This window comes from Macrobrachium nipponense, chromosome 2 (assembly GCF_015104395.2).
Source record: "Macrobrachium nipponense isolate FS-2020 chromosome 2, ASM1510439v2, whole genome shotgun sequence".
NCBI classification, from domain to species: Eukaryota; Metazoa; Arthropoda; class Malacostraca; order Decapoda; family Palaemonidae; genus Macrobrachium; species Macrobrachium nipponense.
In genome coordinates this window covers 96,971,931-96,999,570 of record NC_087201.1, presented here as the reverse complement: position 1 = coordinate 96,999,570, position 27,640 = coordinate 96,971,931, and the positions used below count along the sequence as shown (strand labels likewise).

General features: G+C 39.9%; 1 protein-coding gene across 8 annotated transcripts in view; it reads left to right on the top strand.

The window, feature by feature from the left end:
* Positions 1–27,640, top strand: part of LOC135220816 (phospholipid scramblase 2-like) — a 126,267-nt gene that overhangs the window by 54,184 nt on the left and 44,443 nt on the right. For 4 of the 8 annotated variants that reach the window (XM_064258347.1, XM_064258342.1, XM_064258345.1 and 1 more), the window contains exons 2-4: positions 2,459–2,846; positions 5,682–5,753; positions 22,358–22,462. In XM_064258347.1, coding sequence (XP_064114417.1) covers positions 2,489–2,846; positions 5,682–5,753; positions 22,358–22,462 — 535 coding nt within the window. In that variant the 5' untranslated portion in view covers positions 2,459–2,488. Of the gene's footprint in view, positions 1–1,756; positions 1,898–2,458; positions 2,847–5,681; positions 5,754–22,357; positions 22,463–27,640 lie in introns of all 8 variants that reach the window. The other 4 variants (XM_064258349.1, XM_064258350.1, XM_064258344.1 and 1 more) reach the window with 3 other exon arrangements.

The window sequence follows — 27,640 nt, the reverse complement described above, 5'->3', positions numbered from 1 at the left end:
AGCACCACGGCCTTCCATGGTCTTGGGTTTGAGTTCTCTTGCCTGAGGGTAGGTACTATGTATGAGGCATTTATCCTTTTTTTTTATTCACGTTTTTTTTCCGATTTTTTTTTTCGAAAAGTGTGTGGGACAGGCTGAGACAACAAAAGTTGCTTGGTGGATCATCAGGAAAATACCTTCATCTTTACCCAATCTTTTCTTTGAGTGTTTTATTTCTAAATCCATCCTGGCTGTCCACCCCCAGTTGTTATGGCAAACATGGAGCTCTCACATACTCTGAAAAATTAGATATCTTGTATTTCATCATTGTTTCTTTTCAGCCATCCTCTGCAAGACTTGATCTTTAGAACACAATTCCTTGGGAAGCCCCTTTTTAATTAAGTTCAGTGTCGCCACATATGTCACTGGCTCTGTTGGGGGAAACTTTATCTAATCTCAAATCCCTTTATAATTTGAATGTTCACAATACTTCAGATTTTACTTAGAGATCCTGTTGCTAAATTTTGCAGTGAAACTGACATATCTTACACATTTGTATATCGTGTCGTCTCTTGCCACCGCGGAATGTCAGTTTCTTTGTAGAATGAATCTGTTTTTACCAGCGTTTGGGCGAACATGACTGATATACTACCTCATCACAGGGACCTGGCAACATCAGGCAGACAAGTGCTTTCTGCATTTATCTATAAGAAAACTTGATGATCAGTCAACATGCATGGTATGTGTAGACATGTCACTGTCGAATGTTGAAATAGATCCCTGTGGGTGTGGTCCTAGTTTTCGTGCAACAAGGCTAACAGTGTTCTGACATAGCTGGTATACAGTGCACATTAGGTTTCCCATCCGTTGATGAACTTTCACGTGAAATCATGGTCAGGGTCACAAAAATTCCGTAATTTAAATGTTTCGTAGCCAGTTGCGCCCTTTTATATATATATATCTATAATATATATATATATATATATATATATATATATATATAGCCTAAACAATTATTCTACAAAGTACTTTTTTTTTATTTCGAACCTGAAAAGTTAAGGCAAATTTTTTTTTTTTTTTATATATGATTCGTAGTTCTTTTATACAGCTTTATTAATCCAGGAACCACCAACATGACCTGTACTAAATTGTTAAGACTTGAACGGCAAGATCACCAATTTTTAGTGGTATAAATGTTTCATAGCCAGCTCATTCTCTGGTTGACCTGAAAAAGGAAATTGTCATGGTAATGCTTTTGATGATTTTAGTGCTTCATAACTGCCTCTATATTTGAGAATTACTTCTGTTTATTTATGGCCATAAACGCTGATTTTTGGTATTGATAACTCAAACCTACATCAAGTTTTCAATAGCTTAAAAGTGTAATTGTCTAGAAAAACGAGTTTGACATTTAAGTCAGTCGCAGGACAGAATACAGTTCATTTACCTTGTGTGTTCATCAGAGCCTGAAAATAAGTGCTTGTTGCCGTTGCGGAAGTAAGTGCTCACTGCTCTGCCGAATGTACTTACCCGAGTGACGCAGACATCAATTAAACTGCTAAAAATCCTGTTGGGTAGTGTAATGCAAAAGGGTTCCGTTGAAAGTATGTGAAACTTTAACTTATATGTACAATAAGGCTAACTAATATAACCTTATATTCTTAATTTTACCTAATAATTTATACTTACTATATTTATGAAAAATTATAGATTAGTGCTAATGCCTAGCTAAAATGTCGTTTTTAAGCAAGACATCAGTTTGCTCTTCCATTTGAAGTAACATAGCCTACTAAAGCCAAGAAGATATGATTCGTTGTTCAGTGTAACATATCCCCACAAAGCAGCACAGAAATTAATACAGAAAACTTGCCATTGAAACTTTCAGGTTCACTTGACAAAAGCAGTCTATAATTGCTTGGTTAGTTTCGCCATTAATTTTTTGAACTGATTTTTTCTTATGTTACTTTTCTTTCTGAATAAATTTATCTGAAAATAATAGTGGTATGATTGATTTGTAATTTCTTAATAAGCAGCCAGCTGTAGTTATTCTTTTAAGGTGGTTGAACTGAACGACTGACTGTATTACAATTCGTAGGTGATTAATAGAGCTGGTAAAGGAGACTGATTTTGAAACGAGAAATCAGATAAACACAAAGTTGAGGGCAGGACCCAGTATCGTACTGTGACTTGATCCTTTCTTTCAGGAATAGTAAAGTTCCACGTTGGATGAGTGGTTTTCGCGCTCGGGTGCCAATCCGGTGGTCTGAAGTTCGAATCCCGGTTCGGCCAACGCGAAATCAGAGGAATTTATTTCTCTATATAGTGTGGTTCGGATCCCACAATAAGCTGTAGGGCCCGTTGCTAGGTGACCAATTAGTTCCTAGCCACGTAAAAAATATCTAATCCTTCGGACCAGCCCTAGGAGAGCTGTTAATCAGCTCAGTGGTCTGGTAAAACTAAGTTAAACTTTATTTTTCAGGAATAGTAAAGCCTGCATAGAAGCCCAGCAATGAGTTACCCAGCCCCGTATCCTGGAGAATACCAGCACCCTGGCCCTTATCCTCCGGGAGATGGGCAGTATCCTCCACCAGGGCAATATCCTCCCCCTGGACAGTATCCTGCCCCAGGAGCCCCTTATCCTGCTCCAGGAGCTCCTTATCCTGCCCCTGGAGCTCCTTATCCTGCCCCTGGAGCGCCTTATCCTGCCCCTGGAGCGCCTTATCCTGCACCTGGCCAGTATCCTGCCCCTGGCCAATATCCTCCCCCTGGAGCACCTGGACAATATCCTCCCCCTGGAGCGCCTGGACAGTATCCTCCCCCTGGAGCGCCTGGCCAGTATCCACCTCCAAATCAGTATCCACAGCCAGGTGAGTGTCAGTTTTGAAATGTCATTCCAAACATTCAGTAGGTATAGTTGCAGCTTATGAGTTTTGCTCTGTAGGTTTTTTTTTTTTTTTTTCATCAGGAATGAAATTACGTATAGCATCCTGTGTGTGAGTATTTGACAGTTTTGCTTAAGGTAACAAGAACTTATTGATGATATGTCTTTTTAATTTTAAATTTGTGCAGTTTCACTTAATTTTTGGGGATTTGTGTTTTATAAACTTTCAATAAAAAAGACAAAATATATGTTCGTGTTTGATAGAACTACATGGGCATGGCCCATAGGCCAGGCTCAGTGAAGTGGTGTAATGTGTTTTCTGTTACTGGAAATTGAACAGTTAAGATCTTCATGTAAAATGAGACTTGATCCTTTGGATGGATTACAATTTTTTTTTAGAAATGTAACGTGTATTGAAAGAAGAAGAATTTTAGGTATGTATTGTGTTTAGCGGACTCATAGAGCGGATATCACTGGAGTGGCGATCCCCCTGCCTAATGTGTGACCTCGAGCGACCATATTGAAAGGTCTCGGTCCAGCTCATCGTACTATACTTTATTACTTTTATTATTTTTATTACTATTATTTTTATCTGTTTACGATTATTATCATCCTATTATTAATAATTTGATTATATTTTTACCACTGGTATACCAGAATATTGTTGCTGTTGTTATAATTATTATTATTATTATTATTATTATTATTATTATTATTATTATTATTATTATTATTATTATTAATTAATAATTTTTTTTTTTTTTGCTCTTATCACAGTCCTCCAATTTGACTGGGTGGTATTTATAGTGTGGGGTTCCGGGTTGCATCCTGCCTCCTTAGGAGTCCATCACTTTTCTTACTATGTGCGGCATTTCTAGGATCACACTCTTTTGCATGAGTCCTGGAGCTACTTCAGCCTCTAGTTTTTCTAAATTCCTTTTCAAGGATCTTGGGATCGTGCCTAGTGTTCCTATGATTATAGGTACAGTTTCCACGGGCAAAATAATAATAATAATAATAATAAATAATAATATAATAATAATGATTATTAATAATATATATTTTATTATTAATCTTTTTTATATGCTCTTTTTTGCTCTATCACAGTCCTCTAATTTGACTGGGTGGTGTATTTATAGTGTGGGGTTCCGGGTTGCATCCTGCCTCCTTAGGAGTCCATCACTTTTCTTACTATGTGTGCCGTTTCTAGAATCCCACTCTTCTGCATGAGTCCTGGAGCTACTTCATTCTCTAGTTTTTCCAGATTCCTATTATTATTATTATTATTACTGGGCCCAATTTCTAAGAGAAAAGTTACCTAATAAAAACAGGTTGGCCTAAGTACTCCAACCATTGTGGTGAAGGCCTAAGCATCTGCTGTTGGATCTAAGCAGTGACTAGCATAAATGGTTCCTGTAAATTACCGGACTTTCTTAGCATACAGTCACTAAGCACTAACTAAACAGTATTGTACAATCACTAAACATTAATGTTCACAATACACTTTCACTCACTAAGCACTCGGTTACTATACACTCACACTTGCTAAACATTTACACTTGACATACACTCACACTCCATACCACTTAACGCTCACTGGATAGTCAACAATCACTAAGCACTCACAATACACTAAACACTCATAAAACACTTAAGCACTCCCTATATACTCACTATACCTCAAGCACACTGTAAACATTCATTAAACTAAACAATCGCTAAGCATTCACTAAGTACTGACTACACACTAAACATCCACTAAGTACTCACTATACACTAAAACTAACTAAATACTTACTAAACCCTAAACACTCACTAAACACTAAAATACTCAATAAATGCAAAATGCTCACTAAACCCCTAAACACTCTTTAAACAGTGAATGAACATCCACTCATCACTCACTAAACACAAAATAAACACATACTAAACATTCACTAAACACTTAACAATCATAAGACTATTTACTAAACACTCACTGAATACTTACTAAACATTCACTAAACCCTAAGCACTCGCTGATTGCTTATTCACTAAAACACTCGCTGAATGCTTACGCACTAAACATTTGTTAAACACTTAACATTCACACAACATTTTCACTAAACTCTAAACACTAAACATACTTGCACACTAAACATTTATTCACTAAACACTAACATGCACTAAACCTTCACTAAACACTAACATGCACTAAACCTTCACTAAACCCTAAACACTCAATAAACACTTTGCTCACTCAACTCTAAACACCCACTAAACATTCACTGAATATCTTGCTCTAACATTCACTAAACACTCACTAAACATCTAAACATTCTTTGATTACTTACACACTAAACATTCACAAAGCATTCATTAAAACCCTAAAGACTAAACATTCACTGAATACTTGCATAAGAAAAATTCTATAACGTTCACAAAACACTAAACATTCAGTTAACATTCCACTAAACCATAAAAATTTGCTAAACACTTACTCATTAAACACTAATAAAAAAAACCATTCACAATCTCGCTAATCAATGTTCAATTTGTGGGTTAGCAGGCCTTTAAAATTGACCGTAAGGCTTTGCAACGCCGCCCTGGTGGAAGACCACTGAACTATGTAGTATTGGTGTAGAGATCGCAACTCCAGGTATATACCCTCTATGAACTGACTACACATTAATGTTTAATTTTGCTGAAAGTAGAATATTTTAGTGGTAGTGATTGTTTATATCTGCTTTAGCAAAAAATGTTTTAGCCCCAAATATCTAGGAATTACTTTAGGGTTACAATTATGTGATGTATTGAGTACTATACTGTAATATCATCCTAGGATATGAAGGGCCAGCTCCAGATTACTCACCTGGTCAATTCCCGCCACCTGGTCAACAGGTTGTACAACCAGGTAGGGTGATGAGTAATGTGAGACCCCAATTTTTTTACTGTGCTCAATTCACAATGAAGAAACTGGAATGCATAGCCTGCCTAGTAATTTTGTTACCTTCTCAAGGAAAATGAACTGAAATGGATGTTTTTTACTTTTAAATTAAACTGACTTTATCACTGATTTGCCTATACGTAGTATGTCCACCAAGACAGGACATTCCTAATCACTGCTGTTGGGTTTATTGCCCTATTCAATTTGAATGTTGGCTCAAATTTATTATGGGCTTCTCTTTCCATCTCCACCTTTGTTTTTGTTTGATTTTTTTTCCTTTTCTTCAATTGAATGGTGGTGTACGCTCACAGGTTCTAAGACAAGTGCCCGACTGATAAGTGCCCGACGGCCACATGCCCGACGGACATCTGGCCGAATGAACAAATGCCCGATCAGGACAATTGGCCAATTAGGACATTTGCCTGATTATTTGTTTTGCTGCCATAGGGATTTTGTATGCACTTTCTTTAATTATTTATTTTTTCCTTATGGTAAACATTAACAAGGTGTAATAATAGACAAAAATAAAAAGAACATGATTTATTTTTTTATTTATGGATACACAAGGATGTTATTGGAAAAAAAGACAAAGCTAGATCTAAAAAAAATAAACCTAAAATTTTGAATTGTGAGCTAAAATAAAAAGAACATGATTTCTCGGTATGGGATGTGGAGCATGCACAACTTGTTTATATCTTCTGATAGAATGCTAATTGTGCTCACAGACGGTAGTTGACTAGAGACTCCTTCCGAGACATTCTGTAACGTTTGACATAAAATCTGCTGTGATGATTGTTGGGTTTCAATAGCTTGTTCCTTCATTTCTTCACATAAAGATAGAAGATCTTGACAAATAATATCTGGAGCGTGAGTGTGTTCATGTGTTCTGCTTATTATTTGATCACCACACACAGTAATTTTGTCCTTGCAGTTGTGTCGGCGGCGTTCACATTTGTAAAACTTATTTCCAGATGGCAATTCCTTGTTCTTAACATAAACATAACCATTATAGCAAAGCTTCAATCCACCACGTTGAGTTTTAACAAAATCCATGGATGCTTACAAGAGTAAAAAAACTTCGTGACAAGAAAAAATTTTCCCAACTAAAACATATGTACTTTACTAACGAGCTTCTTCATCGTCCGGTAGTTTCTCTTTCTCAACTAAAAGAGCAGTTGTATATATGTAAATATTCGGGCAGTTTTCCTAATTGGGCAATTGTCCTGATCGGGCATTTGTCCATCGGGCACTGTTAAGTCGGGCATGTGGCCGTCGGGCACTTGTCCTGATACCATGCTCACAAGATTTTTGTAACTGCCACATAGTATTCACTGTCTGGTCTGGTTGACCCTGCTTGCTTTTATTGATGCTATACCATCATTAATCATTGTAGTTTATCCATCAGGTTATACAGACATCATTCATTCTTTCCATTATGTGCCCTGCTTTTATCCCAAGTAATCATAACCGTGAAAGGAAACTCCAAGGATCACAAAGACCTTAGAGACGACTGCTTGGGTTGTCATCAGGCAAAGAGATTCAAAGACACATGGAAGACCATTTGATGGAAAGGAGATCATTTAAGTTATCAGGAGCAAAAGCTTCAAAACAGTGATGCTAATGAAAGATGGTGGCTGAGTCTATGATTGAATGTTTTATTGTTTAGGGCTGAAGGTTAACAAAGACTATCCCTTCACGAAGTTCAATGCCAGGTCAGGGACAAGCTTCCCCCTCATATACATATGAGTTGCCAGCTTCCACAGGTTCCTAGCTTTTGATAATTTTCAACCGGTTTCCAGCTGGCACAAAAAAATGATCCTATTGTTAAGACGGGTTTGTTAGCTATGAATAGCACAAATCGATTAAAAATGTGTCATGTTAATGATATAAGAGATCATGTGAACTTAAGACTTGAAGAACCATGTAGGACTGAAGATCAGCACCCTACACCTGGAAGTCTTAGGTTTCAGGATTATTCTTGGACTAGGATGGTCCAGCAGCATATTGGGATTGAAGGCATGAATTAGACTAAAATTACATTTTTTTTTACCGTTACATGAGGTTAGGCTGAGAGAGAATGGATGAAAAGTCAAGTTGTAGTGGTGGGAGGGGGAAGGTATGCAAGACTGATGCAGAGAACCTTAGTACCTTCAATATTATACAACGCACTCCTTATATAGGTCATCTTGACCAAAGAAGGACCTTGATAGTGAGTACTCGACAAGGTAAGGAACACCAAGCCTTGGGGAAAGCTTTTACTGATAAATTCTCTTCAGGTGCTGGAATTTATTGCTCATTTATTCAACATGAGAGGTTTTAAAGAGACTAGTTTGAGGAATTCTTTGGTCTCTCCCCTCAAAGATTTAGTCATATTCGTATACGTATAGTGAATTTGATGCCCTCTGCACAGATAAGTGTGTGATCTAGAGATGGGTGCAGTTTCAAAAGAGATAGTTCTGATCTGTAAGAGTGACCTCCTGCCACTTAAATCTCCTTTTCTGTGTTTACTTGCCTTTTATTTAGTGAAAACTACGTTGCATCAGACTGGGTTGTATGCTGGTCTTTGACTTCCTATAGTTATACACAGCTTTGGCAGTTGCTGTTGACTTCTTAATGGACATATTTTTTTCATTTAGTAGTACATATGTTTTATGATTGAAATCCCACAAAAAGCTCTCAATTCACTCTCAAAATTTCTTCCTGTATGGCACTACCTGTTCACTGAAGATATGGGATATCTGGTATTGTCGTAGCTTGAATTTGTAAGTCAGTAGGACAGAAAGGTATTCCCTAGTAGATCTGGTACATTAGACATAAGGGACATGCAAGTATTGTAATTGGAAAGATTGCAGAGGCTCTGTGCAGCACTATTATGTTTCCTCATTACATCTGTTTTTCTCATATATTTGTTTTTAAATTTCAGATCTTGAAAACAATGGTTTTCATGTATGGTGATATCCCAGGTTTGATAGTATTTTCTGTACTCTTGAGATTGTTGTGGGTTTGAGAGTACAATATCTTGATTAGGCTTTGGTTTTAAAGTCAAGCATCTTTCATTATACATATTCGTTGAGGAACTTTGTTAAACTTGGTTCAGTTTAAGTCTTGTTGCTAAGATCAAGACTATTTCATTTACCACCTAAGAGTAATCAGTAGATTCCTATCTTTAGCCCTGATGGAGTGCCATCATGGTATAGATTTCCAATTTGAAAGTACCCTGTTATGTTTGGAATTAGGGCCTGGTCATTGTTTAGACAATCCCTCTTGGTAAAGAAATAAATGTAAACCTCCCTCCTGTGCACCAGTGTCCTAGAGTTCCTTGGTAGAAGCCATCCTGAAAGGCTTGGAGATAACAGGAACATCTCAAAAAACAAAAAGAATAAATAAGAATTTAAGTTTTAACAGCGGACAGCAGAAGGGACGTCTTTCTCAGAATGCAGACTAAAGGAAAACTGAATGCATACTACCTGGATGGCAGGGCTACGTCCCCAACCAACTACCAATAACCACTTTGTTTTTAGTCAAACATCCTTCCAGCTTCCGCTGAAACTTAATCCCATGTCTAAAGACCACAGGTTTGTGTGTTATGAAAAATACAAATTACTTTAAAAATTTGTTGCTTTTTAATACTACTGTATCGATGAGGCAAAACACGTTTTTTTAATATGCCAAAAAAGATGCATGTGTTATTTTGTTTGACTCATTGTCATGCCAGCTTTTAGTGGTCTGTAAAAGAAAACTATTGAGATGGCTATTTGTCTGTCATTCTGCACTTTGGCTGGAATTTGGTACTATGATGATCATCCACCCACCAATCATCAAACATAGCAAATTGCAACCCTTTAGCCCTAGTAGTTTTTATTTTAGGTTAAATTTAGCCATGATTGTGCATGTGGCACCGCTATAGGTACCAAAAATACAGGACACCACCAGGCCGTAGCTGAGTTTTTCATACAGCGTTATGTGCTGTACAGAAAACTCTGTTGCGCCGAAGAAACTTCAGGGAGCATTTCTTTTCCTAGTTTTTTGTTTGCATATTTGTATCACTCTATGAGAAACAGATGAAATTTCTTCTTGTCCCCTAGGTATTTCTTTAATATGTAGCCCTTAAATTACAGTACGTATTTTGAACACTTATTTCATCCACCAATATATGATATTCAATCACTGCTTCCCCACCATGGAAGGAAGTCCTCCCAGCAATATAGAATTCCTCCACAGCATGAACATCATTGTTATTTCTCCCAAAATGGTGACCATGCTGGGGAATTTCAGCTTATGAAGTGTGTACAAGTCACAAGGTGGCGGACAGATTGAATTGAATGGCATGAAGCAACTTGTGCTTTGTAGGCATGGGTTTGTTCCTATAAAACAGAATGTCATTTGCTGCTTTCCTTTGAGCAGCAGCAATCCTGATGCATTATGTTTCCATAATGCATGTGTCTTTTCTTAGCAACATTCACTTCAGGTTATGATGTCCCTGCCTACAAGAGTTAGGGTAGAAAATTCATTATCCTTGGTAGGCAACTGTTTCAGGAGAAGGATATACGTACATGTTTTTTTTAACAATTATGTCTAAAGAGAAAGCAAAAGTTGCTTTATGGCTTATAAGGAAAATGCCTTCATCTTTACCTAATATGTTCCTACTGTGCATTTTATTTCTAAATCCATGCTGACTATCCTCCCCCAGTTGTTGTGGCAACCCTGGCAGTTTTTATTTGCCTTGCAAGGTGTGCTGGCAGCCACCTTGTCGACCAGTTGTTTCTGGCGCTGTTTTCAATGATGTGGACACGTTTGCCAACATTGAGCTGAACCCTGGTCCTGTTAGCTCATTAAAGGAAAAAAAACCTTACTCAAATGTTTGAGGCTCAAGGACAAATTATCTTGATCTCCAGTTGTGAGTGTAACTACAATTTGATGTTTCTTCTGAGGCTTGTAAGTGGTAACTATAGTCAGAAAAATTTTGAGTAGTTTTTTGTTTTAAAGTATCAGTAAGTTATACAATTTATATTTTGTGTATCATCTGATTTTGTCCAGGTAATTAAGGAACCCACCCACAATTCTGGTAATAATTAGATCTCATATTCACAGATGTTCCAGCTATTGTCAAATCCAGGGATTGTGAATATACTATAGGTGCTTCTTATCATTCTGCCATTGAGATGGACATATCTGTCAGTTGGTATACCATTGGAAAAATGGTCTGGTTAAAATCCAGAGCCAATTGGGATCACATTATTAATCTTGTCAGACCCTTTAATATTTCAAATGCTATACTACTTGTATTAGATCATGATCCCAAGAAGTTAAATGAAATGTTGATGGCTACTTTAACAAGATGTGTCACTAGAAAAGTCATAAATTTTGGACTGATGACCAGCCATGGTTTGATGATACATATGCCCACCATGACAAACAGACCAAATTTGGTGCATAGAGACAAAATCATTCAAATGAAAATGACACCTACAGGCACCTCAGATTTTGTATACCATTGTTTTTGTATGATTCAGTTTTCATCAACTTTTTCCGACAAAATTTTGACTCCAGTTTCATACATTTCCTCAGTCATACATTTCCTCAGAATTTTCACAACTGGAATCACTCCTTCCAGGGCCCACCAAGCGCCCAAACAAAGCATCCCATTATCTCTCGTGACCTATCCTGCCTTTGTGTTCATTGATTTTTGTGCTTTTATATTAGTGCAACTGCTAAATAAATCATCATGGAGCCAGAGAAAGTTCCAAGTGTCAGCCCCTCTGTGAAAAAGGCAAGAAACACTAGAATTTAAGAAAACTTGCAGCAAAGTATGATAGTGCAGTACATGTGGCTGATTTTGGTAGGATGTACGGCAAGTCCGTATCAACAATCGGCTCCATCCTAGTGAAGAAAAATTAAATCAAGGCAGCTGATGTTGTGAAAGAGGTAACGTCATCAATGAAACAGAGATCTCACTTTAATGAAGATGTTGAGAAGTTATTGGTTTGGATCAAAGAAAAACAGTGAGTGGGAGATAGTGTCAGAGGCAATTAATTTATGAAAAGGTAGGGATGTTGCATGCTGATCTCTGTATGAAAATGCTTGCAACAAGTGTTGCTGTTAGTGAATTTAAGGCCAGCAGAGGCTGGTTTGAAAAATTAAAGTGAACAGGCATACATAATGTCTACTTCAGTGATGAAGGACATGTTTGTACAGTGGAGTGATGTAGAAAATTTGTGGAGAATTATCTTCCCAACAAAGATGTTGTAATCAGTGTCCAACTTGTTTAATGACAATGCCTAGTTTCATTTTAGGCAAATTTTAATGAGATGTCAGAAACAAATGTGTCTGGACAATTTTGTTGTGCAACAGGGGTCCAAGTGACTCTAAGCCAGTCCTAGTGCCAATTAAAAAGGAAGAGGGAAAGTAACTTTAAACAGTAAAAAATGGAGAGGAGTAGTAACCCCAGATAGGTCCTTGATACCTGAAGTCTTCCTGGAATGGGATTAACCTTCCATATAATAACTTTTCCTACTCCCTCTCCCCTCCTCTCCATCTTCCATACACTAACAAAAGTCTTCCATAAAGGTAAGAGTGATGTTAAATGCTTATCCATTTCATTAGTCATGCATATTTATTGTTCATTTATTTCTGTATGTAAAACTGTATTTATTCTCTATTATATGTATTTTTTGTTAATATTTTTGGGTGACTGGAACGCACTACGTAATTGGATTTACATTATTCCTTATGAGAATTATTATTTTGGGTTTTGTATGTTTTGGACTTTGTGAGACTTTCTGGAATGGATTACCGTACATACGAAAGCAGAGGTTCCACTGAATATAGCCAAGAGAAATTACAAAAATTCCATGAAGAGGAAACTTGAAGGAATTACTCGGCCTTAGCTGTGCTGGACCAAATTGGCATCTATCTCTGGGTCAGAGTCATCTTCCATTCTGCTACTACCAACAGATAATGGTAGATTGGTTACTGACTGTAGGGAAAAGGCTGAACTGCTTCATCAAGCTTTTGAAGCTCTTGAATGTATTCTTACAAAATTTGCATTTTGTTCCAGAGATGTTAAGAAATTTCTGGATAATTTCGATAGCTGGGATGGAGAAAATCTGATGGTTTCTTCCCTTTGTTTATTAAGAAAGTTTCTAGTGTGTTGTCTCCCAGGGTAAGTAGATGCTAAGAGATGTTTATGTCAACGTTGTATCTTTACAGATGGATGCAAGCTTGGTAATACAGTTCCTGTTCCTAAGAGTGGCCTGTCTGCAGACTGCAGTAGCTACAAGCCTGTTTCTATTCTCTCTTGTGCTCTCCAAAGTTGCTAGGCACCTGTAATGCTCTTGTAGACTTGACTTGCCATTTGCAAGGGAACTTTGATTAAGAGTTTTGAGTGCAGGATTTGAGTGTCTGGAGTTCCACAGGATACTGTTCTTGATTCACTGTTACTTTTAGTGTATACAAGTGAAATGGTTTTTGGCCTGGAAAACAAGATTTTTCAGTATGCTGATATTGCAACACTTGTGGGTGTAATCAACGTTCCACTTATGAGACATGAAGCTGCATTCAGCCTCAATCAGGAAATACACCAGATTAACAGATCTTGTACAGATTTCCCACCCCTTTAGGCAGATGGAACTTTGCTGAATGAGTCTGAAGCTTCAGCTATTCTGGTGTAACTTTTGAATCATATCTAACTTTTGAGAAACGTCTGATGAAAGTTTCAGCAGATGCCGCATGAAAATTGGGTATTGTTTGTAAGGCCTCCGTTATCTGTAAGTCATAAAATCAATGCAACCAGTTTAAGGGCATTTGGGCTTCCTTTACTGGAATACTGTTCTCCGGGGTGTGTGTCTGCTTCTGCCAGAGATTTTATCTCTTCTAGATAGTGGTTTTATGGTGGTAGGTTTCTATTTCCTAATAGTAGTAGCAGTTGTGACTTGGATCATCGATGGATGGTCTCATGTTTTCACTTTTTCATAAGTTGTATTTCAGGTGAGATCTTTCACATTCACAATTGATCCCTAATCCCTGTGGTATTGTCAGACATAAGAAGGACAAAGTGCCACGCCACCCTTTATCAAAACTCCTGAAGACCCAGGAAAGCTGCTTTCAACTCTAACACATTGATGTGGAGTTGCTTGTCCTGTGCACTCCAAGCCTTGGAGGCCAGGAGCTCTTTGAGGTAAGCACCCCAACCTTAAGAGGAGGCATCTGATAATAGGAGCAGATCTGGAGGGGGTGAATGAAAAGGAACTTCCACTGTCAGGTTCTGGTCATCCAACCACCACAGAGGGTCACATAGCATCTCTGCTGACAGAGGGACCTGGAGCTGAGGAGAATCTCCTGCCGGGGACCAAAACTCCTTCAGTCCCCACTGCAGGGAACAAATATGGAGACGTCATGAGGGACCAGCTGCTTCTTGAGAGAATACAAGAGACCCAGAAGAACTTGCCACTGGAGAGCTGGTTGCTCCCCCCTAGAAAGGAATGAGTGAGATATAGTCCTAAATTTCTGTAATTCTGGTCTGACAGAAAAACCCTTAATAACACTGTATCTGCAGTATCACCATTCCAGGTATAGGATCCTCTGGGTGGGAAGAAGATTGGACTTCCCCAGATTTACCACGATGCCTAGGCTCTGAACCAGTTTCTCCCTAGAACTTGCCAAAACCAGCCAATGGGTGAGATATCTCAACAGGCGTATCCCCTGATACCAGGGTAAAGACCCCTGTGAACACCTGGGGTGCTGTAGTTAAACCGAAGCAAAGGACCCTGAACTGGAAAACCTCCTTTCCAAGCATAGGAACTTCCTGGACAAAGGGTGAATTGGAATCTGAAAGTAAGTCTTATGTCGATTGGCAGCATGATGTTGTTCTCCCTTGCAGCTGTCAAGACTGTCCGGGGTGTCTTCATCCTGAACCTTGTCTTTTTGATAAAGATTTCAGTATGGCAAGGTCTATCACTGGCCTCCAATCACTCGTGGTTTTTAGAACCAGGAAGACTCGGCTGTAGAAGCCTGGGGAAGGACGATCTACCCTCTCCACTGCGCCTTCCAAGGCGCTTGAAGAAAGAACTAAATGTGTCGCGAGGTTCTTGTGTGGTTGATGACTACTCTCACTCTCCACCTCATCTATGCATTAGATGCCAGATGCTAGATTCCTTGCATATACAATCTTTTGATTGTTTTTTAACTGGCCTCCAGCTGGCACCAGAAGATTTATTCTATTGTTAAGACCTCAGGTATGTTAGCTATGAAAAATACAAATTGATTAAAAATTTGTCATTTTGGCCACAGTGCTAGAATTAAATAATGTGAAATGCATCCAAAAATTCAATTACCAAAGATTACATTCCTACATGTCATGAAACGCTCTGGTCTGACCAATGTAGCATACGAAGAGATTGGTGGCAGTTTATGATATCAATTTTGGCTAAATGTATTTTTGTACATGCAACTTCCCCGGCAGATATATACTTAGCTATAGTCTCTGACGTCCCGACAGAATTCAAAACTCGCGGCACACGCGACAGGTAGGTCAGGTGACCAGCCCACTCCCGCCGCTGGGTGGCGGGAATAGGAACCATTCCCGTTTTCTAACCAGAATTTTTCTGTCGCCGGTAGCAACAACATCGTTGTTGGTACCTCCTGCATTGGAATTCTTTTCTCGTTGGCCGAGGATTATCTATCTGTCTTTTGGTGATGTACTTTGATCTTTGGTTTTGGCATACGCTTATCGTGGACCGTTTTTTGGATTTTGATTTGGATTCTCTTTAAAATGTCTGACGTGGCACCTGTATTTAGGGTGTGTGCGAAAGAGGAATGTAAGGTGAGGCTACCGAAAGCATCGGTGGATCCTCACACAGTCTGTAAGAAAATGTAGGGGGAATGATTGTTCTGCGACTAACACCTGTCTGGAATGTGAGAGCTTAACGGAAGTGGAATGGAAGACCTTGGCTTCTTATGTAAGGAAACTTGAGAAAGATAGAGTTAGGAGGGCTTCCATCAGAAGCTCAAGTAGATCCTGCTCTAATGAACAGGAAGTAGCTCCTAACTTTTCTAGTAATTCACCTGCTCATAGTTTGGTTTCAGCCCCTTCCCCCAGCAGCGAACCTGTAGATGCGTCTACGGAAATGGCTGCAATGAGAGCCTCAATAATCAGCTTGAAATCGCAACTGCAAGCAATGAAGGAGACAGGTAAGCGCAGTGATGTGTGCAGTGATTTGTGCAGTGTCCCCCCCAGTGAAGTGGAGGGGGCGTCTGACCGACTCCGCATTGCTCCTAGGCCTAGACCTCTTTCAGACTCCCATGACCAAGGGAGGAGGAATGTCGAAAGCCGCAAGGGGGATGTAGAGTATTCCCAACGGTCAGGCGTCCCTTCGGCAGATCCTGTAGCCGCTTCCCAGGCTGCCAAGGACAGCTACTGCAAAAGCGTCCTCAGGAAGTGCTTTTCGGACTCAGACTCTTCGTCTCCCAGAAGAGGATGGAGTTCTTCCCGCTAAGTCGCGTCCTCTTAAGAGATCCTGGAAGACGCCAGCAAGCGAAGCGTTGTGTTCCAGTCCTGAGCCTTTTCCGGAGTATTCGCCTGCTCGTAAGAAGAGAGCTATGAGATCTCCTGACTCTTCTCCGGAAGACTTATCACACAAGACGAAGGAAGTCTTGGTAGGACTCCAACAGCAGTTGTCTGCCTTAGTGGGAGTTCTTTCTGAAGGCTCTTCTAGGAAGAAAGACATTTCTCTTCCATCAAGAGTTTCTGTTAGGAGAGCATCAGAGAGTAAGCGTCCTGCTTTAGCAGACGCTCCTCGCCTGAAAGGTTTTCGTCCCCAGCGAGACCTTCTTCAGTCGCATATGACAGGAATCGGAAACTCCCTACGAGCAAGAGTTCTCCCAGGAGTTTTTTGCTAGAGACGATTTTGCCTCTCATGGCAAGCATCAGGAGCCCGATTCGCGGATTTCTCGTGAGAGAATTCGTGCGACTAAGAGCTCCGGGAGAGAAGAGAGCCCCTCTCTATTCAGAGCTCCGCAAGAAGGAGGAGCGTTCGTTCGTCCTCTAGACATTTTCCGAAGGACGCAAGAGTTTCGCCGAATAGGCGCCGAAACTTAGACAAGTTTTCTTCACCTCCCAGGAGGGATAGGAGAGATTCTAGCGCCTCTCCGGATGGACGCAAGGGAAAGGAGTTATTCGCCTGCTAGACGCAGTCACCAGGACGCAAACGTCTCCCCTCATGGACGACGGGAACAAAGGGTTCTCCTTTCTCCTCGCAGGCGCATTTCGCCTTCTAGGCGTCCTCATCAGGACGCAAATGCCTCTCCTTCTTGGACCAGGCAGCCTCACCAGGACGCAAGCGCCTCGCCTTCTTGGCCCAGGCGCGCTTCACCAGGATGCAAGCGCTTTCTCCTTCTTGGCGCCAGGAACAGGATGTTTCTCCTTTCGCCTAGCAGGCGCTCTTCGCCTCACAGGCACCTGATTCAGGACGCAAGCGCCTCTCCTAGCAGACGCAAGGAGCAGAGCAGAAGCCTGAGTATAGGGAAACTCCAGGACTCGTGCAGGAAGGAGGATAGGAGTAAGGACGAAAGGAAAAGGCTTCTTTCGACGGATCGGTCTCCTGTAAAGGAAAAGCCCTCTTCTCCTGCATCGCTTTTGGAAGAAGTTTCGGATGAAGAGATATCCAAAGATGCAGGAGTTTCGGACTATAAGAGACTTGCTTCTCTTTTGCTGCAGGTGTTTGGAGACTCGCTACGCCAGTCGGATCCCCCTTCTCCGGGATCGTTATTATCCAGTACGAAAATGTTGAAGGCCTCCTCCTTCGTTAAGATGACCCCTACTCTTTCTATGAGAAAGTCTCTGAAGAGTCTCGAGAGCTGGCTCAGATCTAAGAAGGAAGCGGGGAAGACAGTATTTTCTTGTCCTCCCTCTAAGCTGACAGGGAAACCAGGTATGTGGTACGACACCAAGGAGCCAATGGGCCTGGGTCTCCCTTCGTCCTCTGATGCGGATTTTTCCGCTCTTGTAGATGCGTCTAGAAGACGCTCTCTACACTGCAAAAGCCTCTTGGGGAATGTGTGAGGTGGATCATCTCATCAAGGGCCTCTTCAAGACTCTCGAAGTCTTTAACTTTATGGACTGGGCTTTGGGAGCTTTAGCCAAGAAGTCTCAAGAACCAGACTTCGTTACCATGGAAGAGTTGGGCAGTGTTTTAACCTGCCTAGACAAGGCGGTTATGGATGGCTCCAATGAAGTGGCATCCCTTTTTGGATCCTGTATATTGAAGAAGAGGGCAGTGTTTAGCTCCTTCTTAACGAAATCTGTTTCTCCTCTGCAGAGATCCTCCCTTTTATACGCGCCCCTCTCTAGTCACCTTTTTCCTCAGGACATAGTGAGGGACATTTCAAAGACTCTTTCAGAAAAGGCCACACAGGACCTGCTGGCCCAGTCAGCTAAGAGGCTAAAACCTGCTGTTCAGGTTGCGAAAAAGGAGAAAGTTCCCTTCCAGCAGCCCTTTCGGGGAAGGTAATCTGCACCAAGATCTTCTCTTAGAAGTAGACGACCGGAGAAGAGAGGAAGGTCTTCTCGAAGGCCGTTCGTCAAGACCCAGTGAGACTGTGGTCCTCCAGACAAAAGTGGGTGCCAGGCTTCTAGACTTTTACGAACCTTGGGCACAGAAAGGTGCCGATGCCTGGTCCCTATCCATCCTAAAGAAAGGATATTTAATCCCCTTCAGGGAAAACCTCCCTTAACTACAACTCCAAGGGAGTTAACAGCAAACTACAAGGAATCTGTCAAGAAACAAGCCCTTCTACATCTCGTGGAGCAGATGCTTTACAAGGAAGCCATAGAGGAAGTAAAAGATCTCTCTTCCCAGGGGTTTTACAATCGCCTGTTCTTGGTTCGTAAGAGCTCAGGAGGTTGGAGGCCAGTTCTGGACGTGAGCGCCCTGAACGTGTTTCGTAGCAAAGAGGAAGTTCACAATGGAGACGACAGCCTCGGTGTTAGCAGCCCTGCGTCCAGGGGACTGGATGGTATCCCTGGACCTGCAGGATGCTTATTTCTACGTACCAATACACCCGTCTTCCAGGAAATACCTCAGATTTATGGCTCAAGGAAGAGTATTTCAATTTCGGGCCCTATGCTTCGGACTATCAACAGCCCCCCAAGTATTCACGGGACTAATGAAAAATGTGGCTCACTGGCTTCACCTCGAAGGGATTCGAATATCCTTGTATCTAGACGACTGGCTGATACGAGCACAGTCGCGAGTCAGATGTCTGGAGGACTTAAAACTGACACTGGAGTTAACACAGTCCTTGGGACTGTTGGTAAACCTCGAGAAATCCCAGATGATTCCCCAGCAGAACATTGTTTATCTGGGGATTCGGATGGATTCTCGGGGTTTTCATGTGTTTCCATCACAGGAAGACAGAACCGCTGCTTGGAAAAAGTAGCAACCTTCCTAGAGAAAGAACAATGTTCCGCGAGGGAATGGATGAGTCTTCTGGGGACCCTTTCCTCGTTGGAACAGTTCATTTCTCTAGGAAGGCTTCACCTAAGGCCGTTACAGTTCTATCTAAGAGAACGTTGGGATCAGAAATCTCAAAATCTGTCCGATTCCTTCCAGATCACGAAGGAAATAAAGGAGGACCTGCGTTGGTGGATGAATCCGTGCAGGATCAACGAAGGAGTATCCCTTCACGTTCCGAACCCTCGGCTAGTGTTGTATTCCGACGCCTCAGATGCGGGTGGGTGGAGCCACTCTAGGGACGAGAGAAGTGTCAGGCACCTGGAGGGGAGAACAGGTGTCCTGGCACATCAATATGAAAGAATTAGCAGCGATTCACCTGTCTCTCATACACTTCGAGGCTCAGATCTCAGGTTCAGTCCTGCAAGATCAATTCGGACAACACAACAGCCCTAGCTTACATCAAGAAGCAAGGAGGGACGCACTCGTTCTCCCTTTACAAGAAAGCAAGAGAACTACTGCTTTGGGCAGAAGAGAGAAGAATCACTCTCCGGACGAGATTCATTCAAGGGGACAAAAATGTAAGAGCCGACCTTCTGAGCAGGAGAGACCAAGTACTGCCTACAGAATGGACGTTGCATCAGGAAGTATGCAACAGACTATGGAACCTCTGGGGGAGATCAAATATAGATCTTTTTGCCACCCATTGGAACAACAGGCTGGAAATATACTGCTCCCCGATCGCCGACCCAAGGGCGATTTCGGTGGACGCCCTTCTCCTCGATTGGTCCGGAATAGACGGGTATGCTTTTCCTCCATTCAAATATTATCGGAAGTGGTAAGGAAGTTTGCATTCCAAACAGGCAGCAAGAGGGCGCCAAACTGACCCTCATAGCCCCGTTCTGGCCAGCGCAAAACTGGTACACAGAGGGTACTGGGATGGATAGTAGACTTTCCGAGATCTCTCCCAAACAGGAGCGATCTTCTCAGACAACCCCACTTCGACAGGTATCACAAACCTGCCCGCTCTCGCTCTGACTGCCTTCAGACTATCGAAGGACTTGTCAGAACGAGAGGCTTTTCTCGAGAAGTTGCGAAAGTGATCGCAAGAGCTAGAAGACCATCTACTATTCGAGTCTACCAGTCGAAGTGGGATGTGTTTCGCAGATGGTGTAGAGCTCAGAAGATATCCCTTTCATACCTCTGTGACAGATATAGCTGATTTCCTCCTTTACTTGAAGGAGAAATGTAATTTAGTATCCTCTACAATTAAGGGCTATAAAAGTATGCTATCTTCAGTCTTCAGGCATAGAGGCCTTAATATTGAGGAAGGACAAAAGATTTTCATGACCTGATAAAGATCCTTCGGAGACTTTCAAAGAACAGAGGGATTAGAGCACCTAGTTGGAACTTAGATGTGGTCCTAAAATACTTAATGACCTCAAAATTCGAACCTCCCTGTAAGGCTACGTTCAGAGATCTGACAAGGAAGTCTTTATTCTTGGTCGCGCTAGCTTCAGCGAAAAGAGTAAGCGAACTACAAGCCTTAGAACATAATGTTGGCTTCAGGAACGACTCGGCGTTCTGTTCCTTCAAACCGATGTTTTTGGCGAAGAGTGAAAACCCTTCGAAACCTTGGCCTCGAACATTCGAAAGTAAAAGGACTTTCGTCGCTTTGTAGGTACAGAGCGAGAAAGGGCTCTTTGCCCAGTGAGAAGCCTTAAGTTCTACTTAGAAAGGAAGAACGAACTAAAGGGGAGTAAGGAAAGTTTATGGTGCTCAGTTAGAGATCCCAGAAGGCAGATCTCTAAAAATGCTCAGGCGTTCTTCATCAGAGACGTAATCAAGGAAGCCATTTAGCGTGTAAAGAAGAACAACTGGACCTCCTTAGAGTTAAAGCTCACGAGGTAAGAGCAGTCGCTACCTCTTTGGCATTCCACAAGAACTTGTTGATACAGACTCTAGTGGAGTCAAAACCTTTTGGAGATGCAATTCGGTCTTTGCATCTCATTACTTGAGAGACATTCAAGTGACGTACGACAAGTGCTTTACTCTAGGAGCGTACGTATCTGCGGATTCGTTGCTGGGACGGGGCTGAACGCCAATCCTTTTTAGTTTTATTTTAGGTTTAGGGTTTTTAAATGGTGTTTGGTGCATTTATTGGTCGATTGAAAGAGGGTGTCAGGAGTTGACCCCTTTCAAATCGTAGTGCTAAACATGTTTTAGCGTGGTCAGGTGATCGGGATTGGTCGTTATGCTCCTTGTATTGTCTTAAATACCTAAAGCTCTATCATGTAAGAGGGTTAGCCCCCACCCGTTGGTATGATACGGTCAAGTTCTGCCATGTAAAGTGGGTCAGCCCCCATTGGTACGATCCAAGAAAAGGCTCTGCCATGTAAGCCGGTAAGCCCCCACTGGTATGATCCGAAAGGGTTATCAGTCGCAGGTCTCATCCTCTCTGGAACTCTGATGGCAAGCAGACTCATAGACAGTATCAATGAAGTCTTCTTCCATATCAGGTAGGAACCAAGGTTGTTTTTGTTAATATACCTACAACGTATGTTGTTTCCCTGTTTTTATATTCAAAAATAATTAGTATGTAACTGTCTCTTGCCCTCCACCAAGGGTGTCAATCAGCTAAGTATATATCTGCCGGGGAAGTTGCATGTACAAAAATGATATTGTTAGTATACAATAAAGTTTTGTACATACTTACCTCTAGCAGATATATACGATTAATGGCCCGCCCAGCCTCCCCTCAGGAGACAGGTGGAAGAGAAAAATTCTGGTTAGAAAACAGGAATGGTTCCTATTCCCGCCACCCAGCGGCGGGAGTGGGCTGGTCACCTGACCTACCTGTCGCGTGTGCCGCGAGTTTTGAATTCTGTCGGGACGTCAGAGACTATAGCTAAGTATATATCTGCCGGGTAAGTATGTACAAAACTTTATTGTATACTAACAATATCATTTTGATTTTAATGTTAAAACCATGTTTTCTTTTGCTGTCCATTGTTTGATATTAATATATGTATGACTGTTTTTATTTTTATGTTGAAACTATAATTTTTCCATTGCTGTCCATAGTAAGATAGTTTATTTTATTCCAATTTCCTGTTATTTTAGGTGAATGGATGCCACCACCTGTTGTTCAGAACTGTCCCATGGGTTTAGAGTATCTTACACATATTGATCAGTTGCTAGTGAAACAGCAGGTGGAGGTGCTAGAAGGTATGTACAATATTTTTTGTTATTGTATTTGTGGTCCTTAAAGGATTAAGTAAAATCTGGTAAGTATGAATTCATTCTATGAATACTAATGAATTTAGTGTGACTATTAGTGGAATGTGATTTACATTGCCAGGTTGGCCCTGAGGATTTGTAATTAATGAGGGGTAATGATTGGAGCAAGACTAAGTCAAAGTTAGAAAGCTAAGTATTATCAACCAATGTACAGTCCCCTAGTCTTGATTCCTCGTGAATATGGCAACATCACACTCTTTCAATTCTGCCAAGGATCAGGAAACTACCTTGGTGATAGTTAAACTATTCACTTTGAAGGACTGATATCTTTCACTGTATTCTACTATTTTCACCCATGTAAATGAAAGTTCTTTTGCCATTCAAAAAGTATTCAATGAATTTGAGTTAATTTTTATCCTTCATTGTGTAATAAGTCATATCTTTATGCAATAGATAAGAGTTTGAACTTCAATAATTGTTTTTTAAAGGTAAGCCTCTCTCTCTCTCTCTCTCACTCTCTCTTCCTCTCTCCTCTCTCTCTCTCTCTCTCTCTCGCTCTCAAATTCTCTCTCTCTCTCTCTCTCTCTCTCTCCCTCCTCTCTCCCCACATATATTTTTCTGTTATTTTTTATTTTTTGACGAAAAATTTTTGTTTTCAGCTTTTTATTCAAAATCCCCTTTCAATTATTTTCCCTTATGGGAAGTTCGTGAAATATGTTTTACTGTTGATAGGTGCTGTTAAAATCCAATAGATAGGTCCTCTGTTAGTGGTCATCTTTATTCTGTGACATTTCAAATATACTATTGGCTCAAATGAATTAATTTATGAAATTTTGGAAGAAGTTGAATTTATGAAATTTATGGCCCTAGCCGATTGCTGGAAGAAGTGGAGCCTTACATTACCCATGTCGTTGTTAAGAAAAGTTTCCCCTGTGTGACAAGTGGTTATATTTCACTTTGTAAAAAGAAAACCACAAAGGCAGGCTAATATTCTCAAGTTGATTTTTCCGTCCTTTTGAATCTTCAAAATAGTGTTCGTCTTTTATGAACACAAGCCTAAGTTTGTTGCAGTCTTGCACGCCACTCCTGGCAGCATTGTATGAAATATGCCCATGAATACTACAATATATGTTGTATGCAAGAGATCTCAATTATTTGATGGTTATCTAAGTTTAGGGTAGAAGTCACCAACATACTTTATAAGCAAGTACCTATTTTAAACTTCTACATTTCCCCATTTCTTTCTTGGAAGATATATTGATTAAGATGCTGCATGTTTGTCAACATATTTCAGATTTTCATATAAAATATCTGAAAATTAAAACATAAGAGAATGAAATTATAAACAAATTTGAAAATATATCTTAGAGATAAAAAGTGAGTCAATGGGAAAACAATCTAATGCCAGTTTAATTTAGGCGTGCGATAGCTACCATGTGGAATTGTCTGCTCCTCAAAATTTAGCTCTAGATAATAGAAAAACTATAGCAATAGATAGAACACATTTCCTTATTTCATGGAAAAATGCATTTTCAGAAATACTCCGAAATGTAATCTCAATATGAAAGAAATACAGTAATACCCTGAATTTACGCGAGGTCAGGTTCCAGACCCCCTCGCGCAAGGGGAATTTTCTCGTAAGTTTGGCACGGTCTCTAAAAATGCTAATAAATGCTTACTTCTAGAGTTTGAACACTAAATATAACCATAATCATGCTCCCTAAGAGTTAAGCTAACTTTTAAATGAAATTATTAACTGTAATTTTATTTAAAAGTTAGCTTAATACATTGCCTTAAAAAAAGTAAATGGTTAATAAAAATATAGGCAAGTGTGAAGATTACATACGAACTATGGTATTTCTCTTTCCCCCTTCTGATTGATCTATTTTTAAGAAGGTTTCTCAACCTGCTTTTAAGAAATTCTGTATTGTCTCTTTCTCTTTGTTCTGAAATTGCTTTTCATGCACAAATGGTGTTTTTTATTTGTATTGATACAACTCTTGGTTATGTGTCTGTTTTAGAATGGTGCATTTACTGTTCTAGAAGGTAAAGGTAAAATTAGATCAATTTAAAGTTATCTACCCAGAGAGAGAGAGAGAGAGAGAGAGAGAGAGAGAGAGAGAGAGAGAGAGAGAGAGAGAGAAGAGAGAGAGAGAGAGAGAGAGAGAGAGAGAATATATATTAGGTAAAAATCATTACCCTGTTAATCGGCAACATTCCCCCTGCTTGTCACATTAACTTGATATATTTGACATCTCTGGCTTCAGCTTCTCTTAGAGTTAAAAACAAAAGATGAGGGAGGGACACTTTCATATGCATTTTGTAATTACAGTTGTATATTATTATTATTACATACTTGAAAAATGAGAGAGAGAGATATTGTTTCTATTTCTTGAAAATACTATCACATATGAATTTTTAAATTAGTTATTATTATTATTTAGTCTTATTAATACAAATATACATATCATGGAAATTCTCTCATCTCAGTGAGAGAGATTTATTATTTTTGTTATTTCATGTTAGGTATTTAGTTTACACAAAAGCTTGAAAACCTATAAAATACATAGAATTAAACAAACACTTTTGCAGGTTTCTCAAGGATTTGAAAATGTTGTTTGCATTCATGTGTCTGTGAAAAACTCGCGTATGATAATTAGTTAGGTTCTAACAAAAATTTCGCACTATGTACTTATTGTGAATCTGCCTAATTCGAATCACATAAGATTGAGGTCTTACTGTATATTATGACTCAAAGTATGTAGTATGTTAAACCAGGTGAATGAGGTAGCCTAGTTACTAAACAGTACTAAGATTGTTCACAGATTCTGAAAGTTTTGTTTAGTAAATTGCAAATATCTACCTTTACATATTTCATATGATTTAATAATCTTTTCCTATAGGACAGCACATTATTAGTAATAAGAAATGATTGGATAATGATAAGAAATGATTGGTTAAGAAATGATTGGCTTGAAAAGTGGTAATGGATTTGAGCTTGATACTTCACTCATTAACATCTGTTTGGTCATAGACAAGGATAAACATTTATGACAGACTCAATTCTTGAGAAGTGAAGTATATTTGATAATGGTCCCGACAGAAAACAAAGGGAGATTACTTGCCCATTGTTGTCATTTGAGGATGGCATTGATTGATTTATTAATTCTTACTGGCGTCGCAACGACGAGGTTATTGACGCCGTAATCAGATATGGGTAGTAGGAGGAGAGGGAAGATGGCATCTCGGTTGCTGCCATAACTAATTTTAGTATGTAAAATTTTTTTTTTTTTTTTTTTTTTTTTTTTTTTTTCTTTTTCTTCTTCTTCTTCTTCTTCTTCCCTGTGACTTCCTGTGACTTTTCTTATGTGATATCAATTACTTTGGCAGTTAGAACTTTATTACCTCTTCCATTAATTCATTATTACTTTGCATATCTTGGGTCATGAATAGTGGAATTATAAGAATACAGTGGTCCCCCCGTATTCGCGGGGGATGCGTACCAGACCCCCCGTGAATAGTTAGAACCCGCGAATGTTTGGAACCCTATAAAAATGCTAAAAACAGCCTATTTTGTTAGTTAAAACTCAAGAAAAACCCACTAAAAATTTTTATACTTGGTTTTTTTAAGTTTATCACAAAAAGTGCATTTTATGATGAAATTCATAAAAAAACCCAGGAATTTGTGGATATTTATCATAGAAAAATCCCGCGAATGCACAAATTTTCCGCGAATAATGTGGGGAAACGTTCCCCAGAGAAATCTGCGATTGTGTGAGTCCGCGAATCTGGCGAACGCGAATACGGGGGGTCCACTGTACCCATGAAAAAGTTGTTTAGGATCACGTTGGCCCTTTCTTTAATAAATCTGTTATTGTGCTTGACAGTACGTATTACAATTTAACTCCTGTGTTTGAGTATAAACAACCCAACAAAGTTAAACTGTATTGGGGAAAATGATAAAATCCGACAACTGAGACATACCCCTTTCTTCATTCAAAGTGAATACTTTAACTATTGCCAAATTCTTGGCAGACTCAAAAGAGTGTGACATTACCATAGTCATGAGTAACCCAGACCACGGGGAAAGGGAGTTTTGTCAGAGACTGTATGAAGGAAAAATGTTAGGCTGTCTTTTGATACTAAACAGATGAAGAATTTGTTCGTAAGTGAAATTGGTAACACATGATAAGAAAAGGTTGAAGAAATTGGTCAGTTGTTTTGAAAAGAACAAGCAGAATGAATGAGAAGTTTAAGGGAGAAATCTGAGGTTGGGAACCAAAGGGCAATGTAGAATATATGTTCATTACAGTGTATTGCCTTCTTTACACTTGGTGCTTCAATGGAGTCTGATTAGTTTCACTGTGCAAGGTTTCCATTACTTAGTAGGGTACTGCTTAATGTCATGCCATGAAGTATCCTTGCAGCCAAGTTGTATTTGAATATTTTTGAATTGTCATCTGTACCCTTCACATTGAACTGTCCACCTAGTTTGACTGTACCCTGCTCTAATTTTCAAATCTTATTTGAAAAACTTTCAGCAGGCTCCTGTTACAGTCTAGAAATGTAAATCTGTTCAATTTTTAAGTTACTTTTATAACATTAATCCAAATTTGTACATTCTGTGTATATCATAAACCTAAATCAGATACAGGCAGTCACCGGTTATTGGCGGTGATTTTGTTCTGAGGGTCTTGATAAGAAGTGAAAATCGCCATTAACCAAAACTTGGCGATTTATGGCACTTGTGGTGTCGATAACCAGATTTTGGTGGCAATAACTGGTTAATGGCGCCTCTGTTAGGTATGCACTGGTGCCGGTAACCGGAAATTGGTGTATTATGGCACCGAAAATCTCTGTTTTTATGGAATTAGACAAGCCCCTTAAAACCAGATTACCTTTAACTGAGTCTGCCAATAACCGGAAACTGCCAGTAGTTGGCATCCTTCTTATTTGCCAATCATTTGAAAGTAATTGCAAGTTAATTGTTTTCCTTCAGGAACTTGACTAACTGCTCATTCTTGCCATCTCCTAAATATTAGAATTTGATCGCAGTTTCCTATAAATGTTGCTTGGTAATTCAGTACACTACTAAATGCTCTTGCACTGGTTTCATACTGTCTTTTTTGAAAGTTTTATACCATGAATCCAAGAGGAGCTAGTCCA